Consider the following 13,969-nt stretch of genomic DNA (forward strand, 5'->3'; position numbering starts at 1 on the left):
GTGTGTTTCCACTCAGTTCCTCTGGCAGTATCCTGCAGTACCCGTGGGAGACTCTTCTTGACCCCTGCCCCAGGCCCCAGTGGCCTGGCTGCCTGACCCTCGCATCCCCCAACCTGGAACAGTAGCATTTACTCACCCATGAGGTTGCTCCTTTCCTGTTTGTGCTGTTCTTGGTGCAATGTGTTTACACCCTGCTCTGCGCTTGTTTCCCATTGCCAGATTTACCCAGGCCTTAAACCCTTCAGGAATGTTCCCAGCCACCCCATTTCTGACTAGGCGCTGCCCACCAGCCCCCAACAGCATGTTCTCAGGTGGCCCTTGCCAGGCTGCGGCCCTGCGCTCTCAGGGTTTGTGCTACTACAGCCCCACAGGTTTGCTCTGTGGGCTCAGACTTGCCATCTGTGGGTCTATTTTTATGGTGGGCAGAGAAGACGCAGCCCACTCTGAACAGCTATTCCTGAGCCAGTGGGTCCTCTGGCCAGGAAGCCCTGGGAGGTGGCAGCCTTCTGCATGCTGCATTGTCTTCCTGTGGCTGCTCTGGTCAGTCTCTCTGCTACGTCTCTCCTTCTGACTTAACCCCATGGTTCCCAGGGGATCACACTCTGCATTTCCAATTGTGTAGCCATTTGTGCCACAGCTCTGACAAACCAGATCTAATGCTGCTCTCTTTTTTTTTTGGCAGCTCTTTTGTGACAGGGACAGCTTGTTGTGGCCACTTTTCACCCCTAAGAATCTGGGACCTCAACAGGTAAGAGATTGCAGAACCCACACAGTCCAGTGCAGGTGGGGCAGGGCAGCCTGGGAGGCGGGCGCCAAGAGGTCCTACGGGGAGGCGGGGAGAGGACCCTACCGTGCACCCACTGGCAGCTGCCACGGCGCTGCCTTCTTATGTAGTGCAATCTGTTGAAGTGATTTATAATAGGTAAATAATGTCATGTAGAATTTATGATAAAACAGTTTGGATTTATGGTACCCTTTCTGCGAGGAGTGCTTCACTATGTGGCATAAAAAAATCCTATCCTTGGAGATTATTTTTTTAAATTTTTGAAAATGGCTTATAGAATCTATAAAAATAATTATACGGAGGGCCAGGATTTAGCTCAGTGGTACCACACCTGCCTGGCAAGCACAAGGTCCTGAGTTCGATCCCCGATACAAAAAAAAAAAAAAATTAAACAGAACCCTTAAAATACATCCAGGTTTTGTTCGCAGTTCTCTGCTTTGGCAGGCTTGACAAATTCCTGTCTGCCTACCTGCCATTCTGCTGTTAAAACTATTGAATAACTAGATTCATAGGAAGCTATAAAAGCAGGGTAGAGAAATACTTGTGAGGCTGGGGATTTAGCTTAGTGATTTTGCTGCCTGCCTCACAAGTGCAAGGTCCCAAGTTTGATCCCCAGTACCAAAAAAAAGGGAAAGAAAGACTTGTGTAACATCTTACGTGACATAGTAAACGTCACAGCCAGGAACCGGACCTTGGTGCATTGTGCATGTGTTTGTAACGCTGTGCGATCTTGTCACGTGTGCAGACCCGGCGCTCTTCCGCCAGTCCGGACAGAGACCCCCACACCCTTCCTGCTCACACCTCCTCCCTCCTCCGCTCCCCTCCTCTCTAACTCCTGTTCTCTATCTCTATAATTCTGTCATTTTAAATCAAAATGGGATTGTGCAGTATGATGCTTTTTGAGATTTTTTTTTTTAAACTTAGCGTAATTCCTTTGAAGACCCATAGAAGTGCTGGATGCGTCAGTAGCTCGTTTCTTTTGATTGCTGAGTAGTGTTCCATGGTACAGATGCACTAGTGTTTCTTTCCCCATTGAAGCACATTCACCCTGAAGGATTTTTGTTTGCTTATGTTTATTTGGTACTAAGGATTGAACCCAGGGCCTTAATGTACTCTAACCAAGTGCTCTACACTGACTACATCCCACCCATTTATTTTGTTTTGTTTATGGTACTGCAGATTAGACCCAGAAATTCTCTGCTTCTCAGCTACATCCCCAGCCTCCAGCTCCACCCGCTCCATACTGGGGATCGAATTTAGGACCTTGCACTTTCAGGGCAGGCACTGCACCACGAGTTCCATCCATGGCCCTCCCCCTTTTACTTTTTAAATAGGGTCTCACTAAATTGGCCAAGCAGGACCTGAACTTATGATCCTCCTGCCTCAGGCTCCCAAAGTGCTGGGATTACAGGCGTGCAGCACAATGCATGGCTTTTTTATTTTGAGATAGGGTTTTGCTAAATTGCCTCAGCTGGTCTTAAACTTACTATCTTCCTACTACAGTCTTTCAAGTAGCTGGGATTGCAGGGGTGCACCACCATGCCCAGCTTCAATCTTTGATTATTGCAAGTAAAGTTATTATAAATATTTGTGTATAGGTTTTCATGTGGGCATACATTTTAATTTGGGATAAATACCAAGGAGTCCTTTTACTGGATTATTTGATAAACATATGTTAGTGTTTTACTTGCCAAACTATTTTTCAGAGTATCTTTTACAAGTTTTAAATTTTGATGCCCAAATTATCATCTTTTCTCTTATCAGTTTTGCTTTTGTCATCAAGTCTAAGAACTCTTCACCTAGCCCTCAGCTGCAAATGCCACAATTTAGTAGCAGCTACAGTATGTTTCTCTTATTGGTTTTTTGAGACAGATTCTTGGTATGTAGTACACGCTGGCCTTGAACTCACAGTGATTTCCTGCCTTGGCTTCCCAAGTGCTGCACCACACTTAGCTAAATTGTGTTTCTTGCCTGCCTCCTCCCTCATTTGCTCTGTCTTCTCCTGTTCTCTCCATCTCCCTTGGAAAGTGTCATGTCTTCTTTCTGAAAAATCCTTCCTGTAGTTGATCTCTCCACAGACTAGGCATGGAGATTTCTCCCTGACAGATGTTTGATTAAACATGGTTCTGTCTGCAGTTGTCACTTCTGTAGTCATCAGGAAACTCAGTACTTCACCAAATAGCAGATCACCTTTCTAGGTGGCTCTTCAGGTACGAGAGGCAGATGAACGTCTCCCCTGCAGAACAGGGCTTTAGATGTCAGAACACTTCCGTTCTCCTCTTCCAGGCTGTTTTCTTTCCCAGGCCCAAGTCTAGGTTCTTCAGTAGATCAGTCAGCCACAGCTTTTGGGTGTAAGAAATGAAGACTTTAAAAAAAGAAAGAAATGAAGACTTAATTCCAAGTGGCTTAACTAAGCAGGTTTGTTATTATCTCAGATGACAGAAGTTGAGAGTTGGTGGTTCCCTACCTCCAGACCAGGAGTGCCACGTGCACTCTGCTTCGTGCTTTGCCAACCATGTTGTGGTTTTTGCTCCTGCTTTGAGGCCAGCTCCACCAACTCAAAAGGCAACGATAAAGGAAGAAAGGGAGAAAGATGTGTCCCTGCTGGTGAGCTCCTAAGATGAGGCAGCCTTTCCTAGGAGCCCTAAAGTGACTCCTCACAGCTAATACCCAGAAGTATGTTCCAAGGCTCACCCTAAAGCAAGCTGTGGAAAGGAACAGAAGAACCAGTCCCGTGTCCCCTCCCTGGCCTGAGGAAGAGCCCAGCCTGCCTTCTGCCCTGGCCGCAGCAGGGAAGAGGGCAGCGGTGGTGCAGAATGGGTTTGGTCATCAAGGAAGAATGTGAGGAATGGCTGGGTGTCCCCAAAGTGTTGCTCCTCCCGACTTCAGGACCACTCTCCCTGAGAGTTTCCCTTACTGCTGTGTCTGGTTTTGTCCCTCCGAGTACTGAACAGACTAGCTATGGTCTGCTGAATGGCAGATGCGGTCGCCTCTCATTTTAGACCTACTTTTGTTTTGTGTGTGTGCACTTGCACATACCTGAGATTGAACCTAGGCCTTGTGCATGCTAGGCAAGAGCTATACCACTGAACTACACCCCCAGCCCAGAGATCTACCTTTTAAATTTTTATTTATTTTTGAGACAAGTTCTTGTACGATCCTCCTACCTCAGCTTCCCGAGTGCAGGACTTACAAGCGTGGTCACATCATACTGTTGATAGCCTAGATGAAACATCCAGGGCTCCTTTGGTCTTGAGTCCCTAGGATGCTGCCATCCCGTAGGCTGTGAACCTTGTTCCCATGGGTTTGCCCTGCTCGGCCCCTGCCATGAGCTTTCCCCCTTGAACAGGGCTGGGGCAGAAGGCGCTGTCTGTGGAGGACAGCCTGGGGTGGTGTGCTGGGAAGCTGGGCGAGCTGCAGGAAGAGTGCTGCCCTGTGGCTGGGCAGTGCCGGCTTCTGCAGCTGCTCTGCTGTTTATCAGCCCTGTGACCTTGGGGACCTTCTGGGCTTCAGTTTCCATCGGAGGACTGAAAAATGGGAAACAATCATTCCTACGTAACAAAACTGAACGGAGTGATTGTGGAAAAGCACTCCACACAGTGGCTGGCACCTCAGTGACACAGCTACTCCTACCCCATTATTTCCACATCAATCCCGTGCAGTCTGCTCGAGGCCAGCATACCTGCAGAGAGGAAGAGGTGGCTCTGGCCAGTAGTCAGGCCGTGGCCGCAGATGGGCATTTCATTAGCTGGCACCGGCCCCGGCCTGGGCCTGGGGTGCCCACAGCTGTTGGAGGGGAGGTCAGGGCCACCTCGAGTCAGGGGAACTGTGAGCTGTCTGTGGGAGTTTCAGGTCAGGATGGAGCCCTAAGGCACCAGCTCTTCGAATGTGATTCTTACGAAATCCCTAGACTTCACCAGCTCCAAACCCTCAGCCTGTACTAACCCTAGAATGGACCCAAATGAGAATGGGAGTAAGACAGCTGCAGCCTTGACTCTCAGTGGAGACATGGCTACTGCATCCTGGCCGACCTGTGGGCTCTTCGTGTGGCGGGACCACCCTGGGCCTCTTCTCCAGCCCTCCTTGTCCTCTCCTCAGTCCTGCAAAGAACCGGGCCTTGTAAACATCTGCCCTGCCCTAGTGCAGGCAGTGAGGGAGATGCCCTGGTGGAGGGAATGGACGGACAGGATAACTCTGGATCTGTCTTTCCCAGAGAAGCCTGAGTAGATAATAAAGCCATGTAGAAAATAGGATTAAGGTAATGAGCAGGCAGGGCCAAGTTTGATCTTTCAATAACGCCAAAGCCTGACTGACAGGCAGCCTGCGAGGAGTGCCTGGCCGGCAGGGCTTGGCCTGGCTGCTGTGTGCAGGGCTGGCTGGATTCCTTGCTTTTAACCTGTCACTGCTGAAACCCGAGCAGTGCCTGGCTTTCCTCTTTTATGTTTGTGCTGTGACTTCAGTGGAGGGGGTGCTGGAGGGACAGTTGTGCTTGCATCTGGGTCACCCTGGGAGGGCAGTGGGGGCTGGGGCACTGTACCCCTGCTGGGCACTGTACTTCTTTCCTGAGCCGTCACCCAGGTCTCTCGCAGGTGCCCCTCCACAGGTAGCCTACACTACTTAGGGGGCCGGGGGAGCCCTTTGTTCTTCTCATGGGCTGAGTGGGTTGGGGGGCTGGAGGAGCAGCCCGGCAAACACAGCCACTGCCTGGGTGGCAGAGTGTGGCTGTCCCCATTTCCATCCCTGGCTCTCTGCCTTCTGTCCTATAGCTGGGCACTGGGGGACTGGCCTGAGGACAGGGATTCTGAATATAGAAGATGGAGTCCTTCACCCAGTGGTGAGAGGCCAGAGTGCCGCAGCTCTGGACAGGTAGAAGTCTTCACGTCGTCCCCAACCCGCACCCCGTTTCGATACTGTGGTGACTGCCCACCACTGAAGTAGCCCTAGCTAGTATCTGTGGTCCTGTGAGACCTGAGGGAGTGCTAAAGCCGTCCTGCCCCCAAGCCTGGGGCCTGGAGGAGGCCAGGTCTATCTTGCATCCCCTGCATCCCCAGGGCTCCTGAGTGCGGCACACACCTCCCAGTTGACTGAGGCCTGGGTGACTGTGAGCTGGTAGGCTTCTGGAAGGAGAAGTTTGTGACCCCAGTCCTGGAGGTAGCTGCAGCCCAGAGTCTTCCTGAGGAAAGAGATGAGGGGCTGTGGTGCCCGCACACCCCACCTCAGGAGACCGCTTGCCGGCAGTGCCCCTCACAGCCCTCCTCCACCTGACTGCTGCTCGCCCCGCCCTGGCGAGGGGCCTGTGCCAGCCTGGGCATGGGGAGGAGAATGGGCTACGTGCTGCTCGGCCACCGTCGGGCCCATGCCACCCAGCTATGGCTTTGTCTCTGGCCCTGGCCTTCCACCCCCACCCCACGCGGGGCCTGGCCCTCAGTCGAGCGATTATGGGAATTGCCCCTCTTTAAGGTACCTGCCTTCTCCTTTGAAAGTATTACTGACAGCTTTTTTCATTCTTTTTTTCTTACCTCTTTAAGTAACCCTGTAATTTTTTTCTTTATCCCCCCTTTCCTTTTTCTTTCTTGTCCTCTCTGTCTCCCTGAACTCTTTGAAATTGGCTCTCTGCCTGCTGACACCAAACTGATACTTTGCGTTTCACTTCTCCTTATCCCTTTATGGCAACAGATGTTGAAATTTTGTATCCTTTTATCTGCCGGGCTGCCCCCTTCCTGTAATTACGGCCCCCTTGTTAGCAGTACAAAGTGGGCTGCCCGGCTGCCTGGCCTTTGAGCCATTGTATGGGAACACGTGTGCACAGACGGTTGCTGGGGGTGCACACACACGTGCACGAAGTCCCCTTCCCTCTCACCTGGCTGGGCTGTGAGCGACACTCCTGTGGGTGTCCCGCTCTCCGGCGTCCTTGGGCCGGGGCCCTGTTCCCGTGATTCTCTCCCTGGCTGCCTTAGAGGGCCAGCCTGAGCACCAGGGCAGGGAGAGGTGTGTGGGCCAGGTGGGGATGCCTGACTGGGTACCCTGGGCAAGAGTGTGAAGACCTGACCACCACTTAGACACAGCCAGAAATCCTGTTTGGAAAGTGGGGGAGGACACCTCAAAGCAACGCTCACACTGAGGTGGGAGGATCCAGTAGACACCTCGTAGGCTGCTATGAGGATCCCAGGAGCAGTTCTGTGGGGGATTCAGCACAGCCCTACCTGGTCTAAACAGACGCATGACAGTGGCTTCCCTGCTTCTGCCAGCCTGGGTGTGGCTGCCAGACTGGTTTCTCAGCTCAGTGTGGACTCTGGCTCTGCCTTTTACTGCTGTATGACGTTAAGAAAGTCACTTCCTTTGTAAGCCCTGGGTTTCCTTACCTGCAGTCAGGGGCCAAGAGTGGGACCACCGCTCTCATGCCAGGCCCACACTGCCAACCTCTGCCAGTGCAGCCTGATCGCCTCTGTCCTGCACCTTTGCCAGTGCCCTCACCCGTCACTGCCTGTGATGGTCCCACACTGAAGAGCCAGCCATTCCCCTCACCAGAACTGCCTTCCCAGGTGTCCTCTAGCAGGTTGTGCCTTGTTCCTTGCTTCCGTGATTCCCAGTTCTCTCTCCTGGACCGAAAGCTTCTTGGAGGCAGGCACAATGTCTCCTCGCCACAGCTCACTTCTTGCAGGTTCTGTGAAGCACCATGCCTTGGGTAGAGAAGGTGCTCAGTCAGTGGCTGGTGGGGCAGAGACAGGAGGGAGAGGAAAGACTCCCTTCTTTGTTGTGCCTGGCTTACACCCTCAGGCCATTTGTCCTCTTGGGAGCAGATTTAAGAGGGTAAGCTTTCCCCTTCTCTCCCGAACAGCACCGTTGCAGTTCAGGGTGGCTCGTGTGCACTCACAGGGTCCTGAGGGAGCACTCTGCACGGACGGTGTGTATGGAGGGGACAGGAGGGCTCGGCGAGGCCGACGGAGGGCCAGGGCGGGTGACTCTGTGCCTGGACCTCAGGCTTCTTCCAGATGGGCCGTTCAGGTCTATGTGCAGTGAGCAGCCCCACAGCGGTGGGGTGGTGTGGATTGCCAGGGTTTCGAATTTCCCTCCTCCCTGCTGGCAGGGTGACTAGGTTTCGGGCACTGGCGGTGAACCTCTGGCACATGTGCCACAGCCGAGCCCCAGTGAGCCCCACCTGGGACGTTCAGGTGTAAGGGCAGTGTTGGCATTTTCTGATACGTAAGTGGGTTTTGGGTCGCAGTTTGGGCACTCGGTCTGTAAAAGCTTTGCTAGCACTGGTGTAGGGGACTGGATTCCTTCAAGAGAGACTGTGGTGATGTGGCCCTAGGGCGCATGTGTGCTTCCCCTGCTGGCCCTGCAGACAGTGGGTGCCCCGTCTTCAGCTTCGCCTGGGTTGAGAGCGCATTGCAGTCAGGCTTGGGGAGGCTGGGATGCGAGGCCTGGGCTTTTGTCTGCAGGGTGGGAGTGAGTTTGTGTCCAGCCTTGGCTGTGGTGCTGGGTGGCAGCTGTTCCCACACAAGCTGTGCAGCAGCCAAGCCTGCACCCCCACCCCACCACGAGGCATTCTTAACATTCCTTCCAGAGAAAAGGGGTGAAACATCTGAATTTGGGGGTCACCACATTATACAAATTGCAATCTAATCGTTTTTTACAAGAACACACTTGCAACCCAGGAGGAGGGAGGCGGGGACAGACAGCTGGTTTGGAGCTATTGTTGGGCCAGTGTCTCCCTGCACCATGGCAGTGCACTAGAGTCTTCCAGTTAAATTGGGCCTGGGGTGGGGGCCTCTGAGGGCCCACAGTGCCATTTGTTTGTTTTCCCAAATCAAAGCCCCAGCAGGACTTCCATGGCACCGCTGGGCCACTATTTGAAGAGACAGGCCGTTTCCCAGAGCCTGGCGTGTCCGTTTATGATCTGAACTTAACCTTACAAGCTCTGCACCACAGAGACCACAGAGCCTCGAAGGTCCTGGGTCTAGAGGTAAAAGAAAGTGTATCTTTTTATTGGCCCATTTAAAGTGTGTGTGGCCATTTCAGAGAACCAGAGAGCATGACAAGCCAGGCCGGCAGACCAGGGCACATGGGCTTGTTCTGACCCCTAGTGGGTGGTGGCTGGATGGGGCAGAGCCGGGCTGGCAGTGCCCCTTCGTGCTGCGAGCCCTGGGTCGCCCCACGTGGATGCCCAGCTCACCTTCCTGGGAACCCTGGGGCTGGGTGGGCAGGCAGCACCACGCTGCGCTCCTCCCCGTTCCCTGCCTTTCATCTTCTATTTCAAACAAACATGAAATTACTTCTGCAGATTAAAGGGGAGAACTCCTCACTCATTCCTTATGGCCTCACTAATGGAGGGGGTAGGGCCCCCAAATCTGGAAGGCAGCCCCCACCCAGTATGCACAAATGCGGCACTCCACCCCCACCCTGTCCCAAGGGCTGTCATGGGCTTCTCTGGAGCAAGGTTATCGACCTCAGAACCCCACGGAGAGGCCTGTCTGCTCCCCACCTAGCACGTGGCTGCTGGGGGGAAGGCCAGAAAGTGGGTGGCACGGGGGCCCGGACTTGAGGCCAACCTAGGCCTTGCGCTGCAGAGCAGTAGTGCTGCTTGCTCCGGAAAGGGAAAGGCCCAGGCCCCGCCGGCAGAAGCCCAGCCACTTCCTTCCCTCAGTGCCTTCAGCCTTTGGGAGAACAGCAGTGAGCGCGGTGGGACCTGGAGCTCAAGGCTGCATCTGGGCAGGTGGTGGAAGCCTTGTGTGCCTCGGGCCTTCGGCTGGACACTGCTTCTAGCTGTGCTGCGGAGCCTCGGAGGCCTCACCCGAGTGTCTCCTGTCGGGCAGAGGAGGCCCAGGCGTCAGCCCAGAGGGCACCTCTGCTCCTCCGCTGCCCTCGGGCAGCACAAGTCCATGCTTCCACCCGTCCCCGCCCACAGGGATTACCAGGTGCACTTGATGTTGAGGGGCAGTTGCTAGGGCCAGGGGCCCCCACCACGGTTACTAGGGGTCTGGCATGGGGCGAGGGTCTGCCCACTGCCGCGGTCACGGAGGGAATTACAGTCACAAAGAGATTGTTCTTCTCAGTAATCTGCTCTTGGCCACCGGTGGGGTAAGGGTGGGGGAGCAGGCTGGAGCCCAGCAGGCCGGGGCTGTGATCACAGAGGCGTGCTGGCCCCGGGCTGGGGGCCAGAGGGCCAGAACACCGGGGACCAGCTCGCTAAGCTGCTTTCTCAGCGATTCCTCTCCCCGGACACAAAGGTGTTTGCTTGTTTTAACATCTCCCGGGACGCCCCTTCTCCCTTTGTGTGGTCTTTATTCCCAGTGAGGTTTGAGCCCAGATTACAGGCAGGAATTAAGGCACTGCACACAGCAGCTCAGAACTGCATGGCCTGCAGGATCAAGAAGTATAAAGTGACCGAGTGTGCGCAGAAGGAAGCCGCCCCTTCAGCAAGGCCCATTCATGGCCCGGGAGTGGCGGGTGGCAAGCAGCCTGTGTGCAGGTGTGAGAGAGGGGCTGTCTGTCCCACAGTGAGGCTGAGGCTGGCAATCTGTCAGCTGAGGCAGGAGGGCTGCTCGTCTCTGAGGTGTGGGGCCATCTGTAGGCCAAGTGGGCAGCCGCTCACCTCTGCCCTTGCCCTCCTCAGCGGGAAGCTGATGACACACCTGGGCAGTGACTTCCCCCCAGGGGCAGGGGTGCTGGACGTCAAGTATGAGTCCCCGTCCACACTGCTGTCCTGTGGCTATGACACCTATGTTCGCTACTGGGACCTCCGCACCAGTGTCCGGTGAGTAGGCTGGATGGGGGGGACAGCCCCATGGCCTGGGAGATGAGCCACCGGGCCCTCACAAGGGCAGGCCTTTCTCAGCCCATCCTAGTATCTGGCCAGCCTGAGGTGTCTCTTCGCTCCCTCCCAGGCCTGTGACATGGAGCTGGCCCTGTGAACACACTGCCTGCTCTGCTCTGGGGCTTGGGGAGTGTCCTCTACAGACGTCACCTTCCCCGGCTAGTTGGGTTGTGTAAGTGGCGTGTGCTGGCAATCCTACCAGGACGGGAGGGCTACAAGCTGCAAATATGAGCCCAGCCCAGGCAACTAAGTCACTCAGTGAGATGGCCTCAAAATAAAAAAAATTAAGGGCTGGGGTAGGATGTAGCTCAGTGTGAAGGCCCTGGGTTCACTCCCATGGCAGTGACAGCAGAAGACCTGTGATTCAGGCTTCTGTCCAACCCAGAATGGCTCCCCAGACCTCTGGGGAGGCACCCCAACCTCCCTGCATCTTCCCCACATAGGAAGTGTGTCATGGAGTGGGAGGAGCCCCATGACAGCACCCTCTACTGCCTGCAGACAGATGGCAATCACCTGCTGGCCACAGGCTCCTCCTACTATGGTGTTGTGCGACTCTGGGACCGGCGCCAGAAGGCCTGCCTGCACGTAAGTATCCTCTGGCCTCCTGCCTGAGGTGCCAGGATGTTCCAGGAGCTGACTAGAGGAAGCGACACTGGCATGTGTCCCTGTTCCTCTGGGTGTGGGAATCCTGGGTTCAGCACCCCCGGTTCTCCCTTGGAAAAGCCACCACTTCCTGTGCCCTCCCCACCAGGCCTTCCCGCTGACGTCCACCCCGCTCAGCAGTCCTGTGTACTGTCTGCGGTTCACCACCACGCACCTCTACGCTGCACTCTCATACAATCTGCACGTCCTAGACTTTAAGAACCCTTGATGGGCCACCCCACCTGTGTGCTGAGCCTCTTCTGCCTGGAGCCTGTGTGACGCTTCTTTCCTTCCCCCACTGTGCTCCTGGACCTGCAGCCACAGTGCTTGGCCCCTGATGCCAGAGGTGATGTCTCCTGGGGCACTCCCGAGATCTGTGGGCAGACAGGATCTGCCGCTGGAGTTTGGCCAGAGTGAGGGTCTGTCCTAGGGAAGGCCAGTCCTGCCCTTGCTGCGCTTCCTGAGCAGCCTGCAGGTGAAAGGGAGCCGCCCTGCTGGCACTGGTCGCCTCCTGTCAGACCCCTCAGTTTGACCAGCCTCCTGGGGCATTGCAGCCTGTTTCACCTGGGTTCTGAGCTAACCCTACACCTCAGCAGGCTGCGAAAGCATGTTCCTTTCACCTTTGTGAAAATAAAGTTCGGTTGTTTGGCAGATCTAGTTCCTCACTGGCTAAGGTGTGCTGGGAGAAGTGATGGAGGTGCTGCGGAAAAGACCAGCCTCAGCCCTGTCCCCAACAACAAAGCTTTTTTCTCTTCAGAAGTGCTGGGCCCTGGCCCACCACCCTTTTAGCTTTGATGGGGGCCTGTGGGAGGACTGCAGGCTGTGGAGGTGTTAAACTGCTGTCACCTGTGGTCACCTCAACACATATCACCCTTGCAAGGCTGTGAGCCTTATCCTAAGCTTTTCACCCAAAATATCTTAATATTCTAGTTGTTTCCAAGGTTTCTGCATTTTCAAAACTCCTCCCTTACCCACACTTACCTTAGGGAGTGTCTTCTGAGTGACTTCTGTAGACAGGTTGGAAGAGAGGCCCTGCCCCGCTGGGTTCCCAGCCTCTTTGTGAGGCAGGAGGGTTTATGTTGAGAGTCGCCAGGACAGAGAAGGGAATGTCACAGCACTGCCCTTCCCAGGGAGGCCAGGGGCCCAGGCAGGTAGCACACAAAGCTGGACAGATGGGCAGCCCACCTGCAGTAACTCAGGACTTTACTTGGGAAGTGAGACTGTGAGCTGGGGCGAACAGTGCTCCTGGGCCAGTTCTCCAGGCTCTGGGTGGCTGCCCTACACCGGCAAGGCCAGGCCAGAAGTGTCACAAAACCCTCCACCATCGAGGTGTAAGGCAGGGCCAGCTACTGGGTCTTACAATCTCCATCACTGCTGTGGGCCGTCTGGACCTTCTTTAGCTCCTTCTGTAGCTCTGACTCGGCCATCAAGATCTCCTTCGGCTTCTGATACTGTGGGTAGAGCCAGAAAGAGGAAAGTTCAGTTACACATTCATACTTGGGCCCCTTCTGACCCCGTACTGCACAGGAAGAAACAGAGGCACACACAGTTGAGTGATCTGCTCATCACGTGGCTGAGTGGGAGCATTCCTCCGGCCAGAACCCAGGTCCCCATCCACCTGTGCCCACACAGCTGTGAGCCCTTGCACCATGGAGTGAGGAGACACTAAGGACTGGGAAGTGGGCAGGGAAAGAGGAGCCTCTCCCCCACGTAGTAGTAGGAAGTCTGGGCGAATCTTACAGAGATTATCAGGGTGCAGTTGGCATGAGCAAAGCTCAGCAAGGACTCATCCAGGGGTAGCTGGTGTCTGTCTAGGTCAGGAACGGAGAACTTCTTGTAGTACCTGTGGGGACACCAAGAGGCCATTGGGGCACCTAGCGAGGTGACCCCAACATTTGGGTACCAGGCCCTTTGCTATCAAGCTTCTACGCAGTTCTCCCCCACCTTCCACATGGCCCAAGGCAGAGGGGAAACCAGGTAGAACAGCAGCCTTTTAGAGTCTGGTGGCCCTGGAGAGGAGAGGATGCCGCCCGCATGGCCTATCCAACACGTGGCACAGAATCAGTTAGTGGCATTATTGGGCAGGGGTCCAAGTGACTCCCGCCACAGGACTCAGACTCCCCCAGCTGACAAAGGCCTCGGATACTTGGGGCCTTTTCTGCATCCCGAGCCTTGTGGGGGAACAGAATACAGGATGTATGTCCTAGCAAAGGGACAATAAAGACAGTAGTTTTGGACTATCCCAAAGCTGGGGATCCACAGTCACCATTCACATGGGGCTTCTGCTGAAGGCCTCAGCCACCCTTTCCTCTTCTGGGGTCTTTGAAGAGGCTCTGTTATTCTGACTCATAAATCAGAAAGTACACCTGCAACAGAAATCTCCTGGGAGGACAGACCATGACTTCTCACAGGAAGCTGGACCTTGGGTTCTGGACTACCTCACTGGCCTCGAGACCACACCCCTGCATTATCACACTCCACACAGGTGCCAGGTCAGGCATTAATGATCCCTTTTAGTAAAACAAGCAAACAAAAAGCAACACCGAGCCTGTGATATGATCAGTGGACTTCCAGGGAACTTGAGCCCTTTGTCAGAGGAAGCTGCTTGGGGAGACCCTGTCTCTCCTGCTTCGCAGCCAGCCTGTCAGTGGATTCAGAAGCAGGGGTGGTGGACAGCGCCTCGCTCCTGCCTCGTGCCCCCCATCCTTTTTTTTTTTTTTTTTTTT

The 13,969-nt window shown here is 54.7% G+C and overlaps 2 protein-coding genes across 4 annotated transcripts in view; one reads left to right on the forward strand and one right to left on the reverse strand.

The window, feature by feature from the left end:
* Fbxw4 (F-box and WD repeat domain containing 4) overlaps positions 1–11,894 on the forward strand; it is a 64,939-nt gene extending 53,045 nt beyond the window's left edge. For 2 of the 3 annotated variants that reach the window (XM_033761461.1, XM_033761460.1), the window contains 4 exons: positions 683–748; positions 10,401–10,541; positions 11,045–11,186; positions 11,353–11,894. In XM_033761461.1, coding sequence (XP_033617352.1) covers positions 683–748; positions 10,401–10,541; positions 11,045–11,186; positions 11,353–11,472 — 469 coding nt within the window. In that variant the 3' untranslated portion in view covers positions 11,473–11,894. The remainder of the gene's footprint in view (positions 1–682; positions 749–10,400; positions 10,542–11,044; positions 11,187–11,352) is intronic. The other variant, XM_019207788.2, reaches the window with a different exon arrangement.
* Positions 11,895–12,429: 535 nt separating this feature from the next.
* The window catches only part of Dpcd (deleted in primary ciliary dyskinesia homolog (mouse)), a 21,326-nt gene continuing 19,786 nt past the window's right edge, over positions 12,430–13,969 (reverse strand). Inside the window, exons 5-6 of the mRNA XM_010626392.3 lie at positions 12,984–13,086; positions 12,430–12,694 (exon numbers count right to left, since the gene is read on the reverse strand). Coding sequence (XP_010624694.1) covers positions 12,590–12,694; positions 12,984–13,086 — 208 coding nt within the window. The 3' untranslated portion in view covers positions 12,430–12,589. The remainder of the gene's footprint in view (positions 12,695–12,983; positions 13,087–13,969) is intronic.

Source organism: Fukomys damarensis, unplaced genomic scaffold, assembly GCF_012274545.1.
Source record: "Fukomys damarensis isolate Sample0158 unplaced genomic scaffold, DMR_v1.0_HiC HiC_scaffold_8, whole genome shotgun sequence".
NCBI lineage: Eukaryota > Metazoa > Chordata > Mammalia > Rodentia > Bathyergidae > Fukomys > Fukomys damarensis.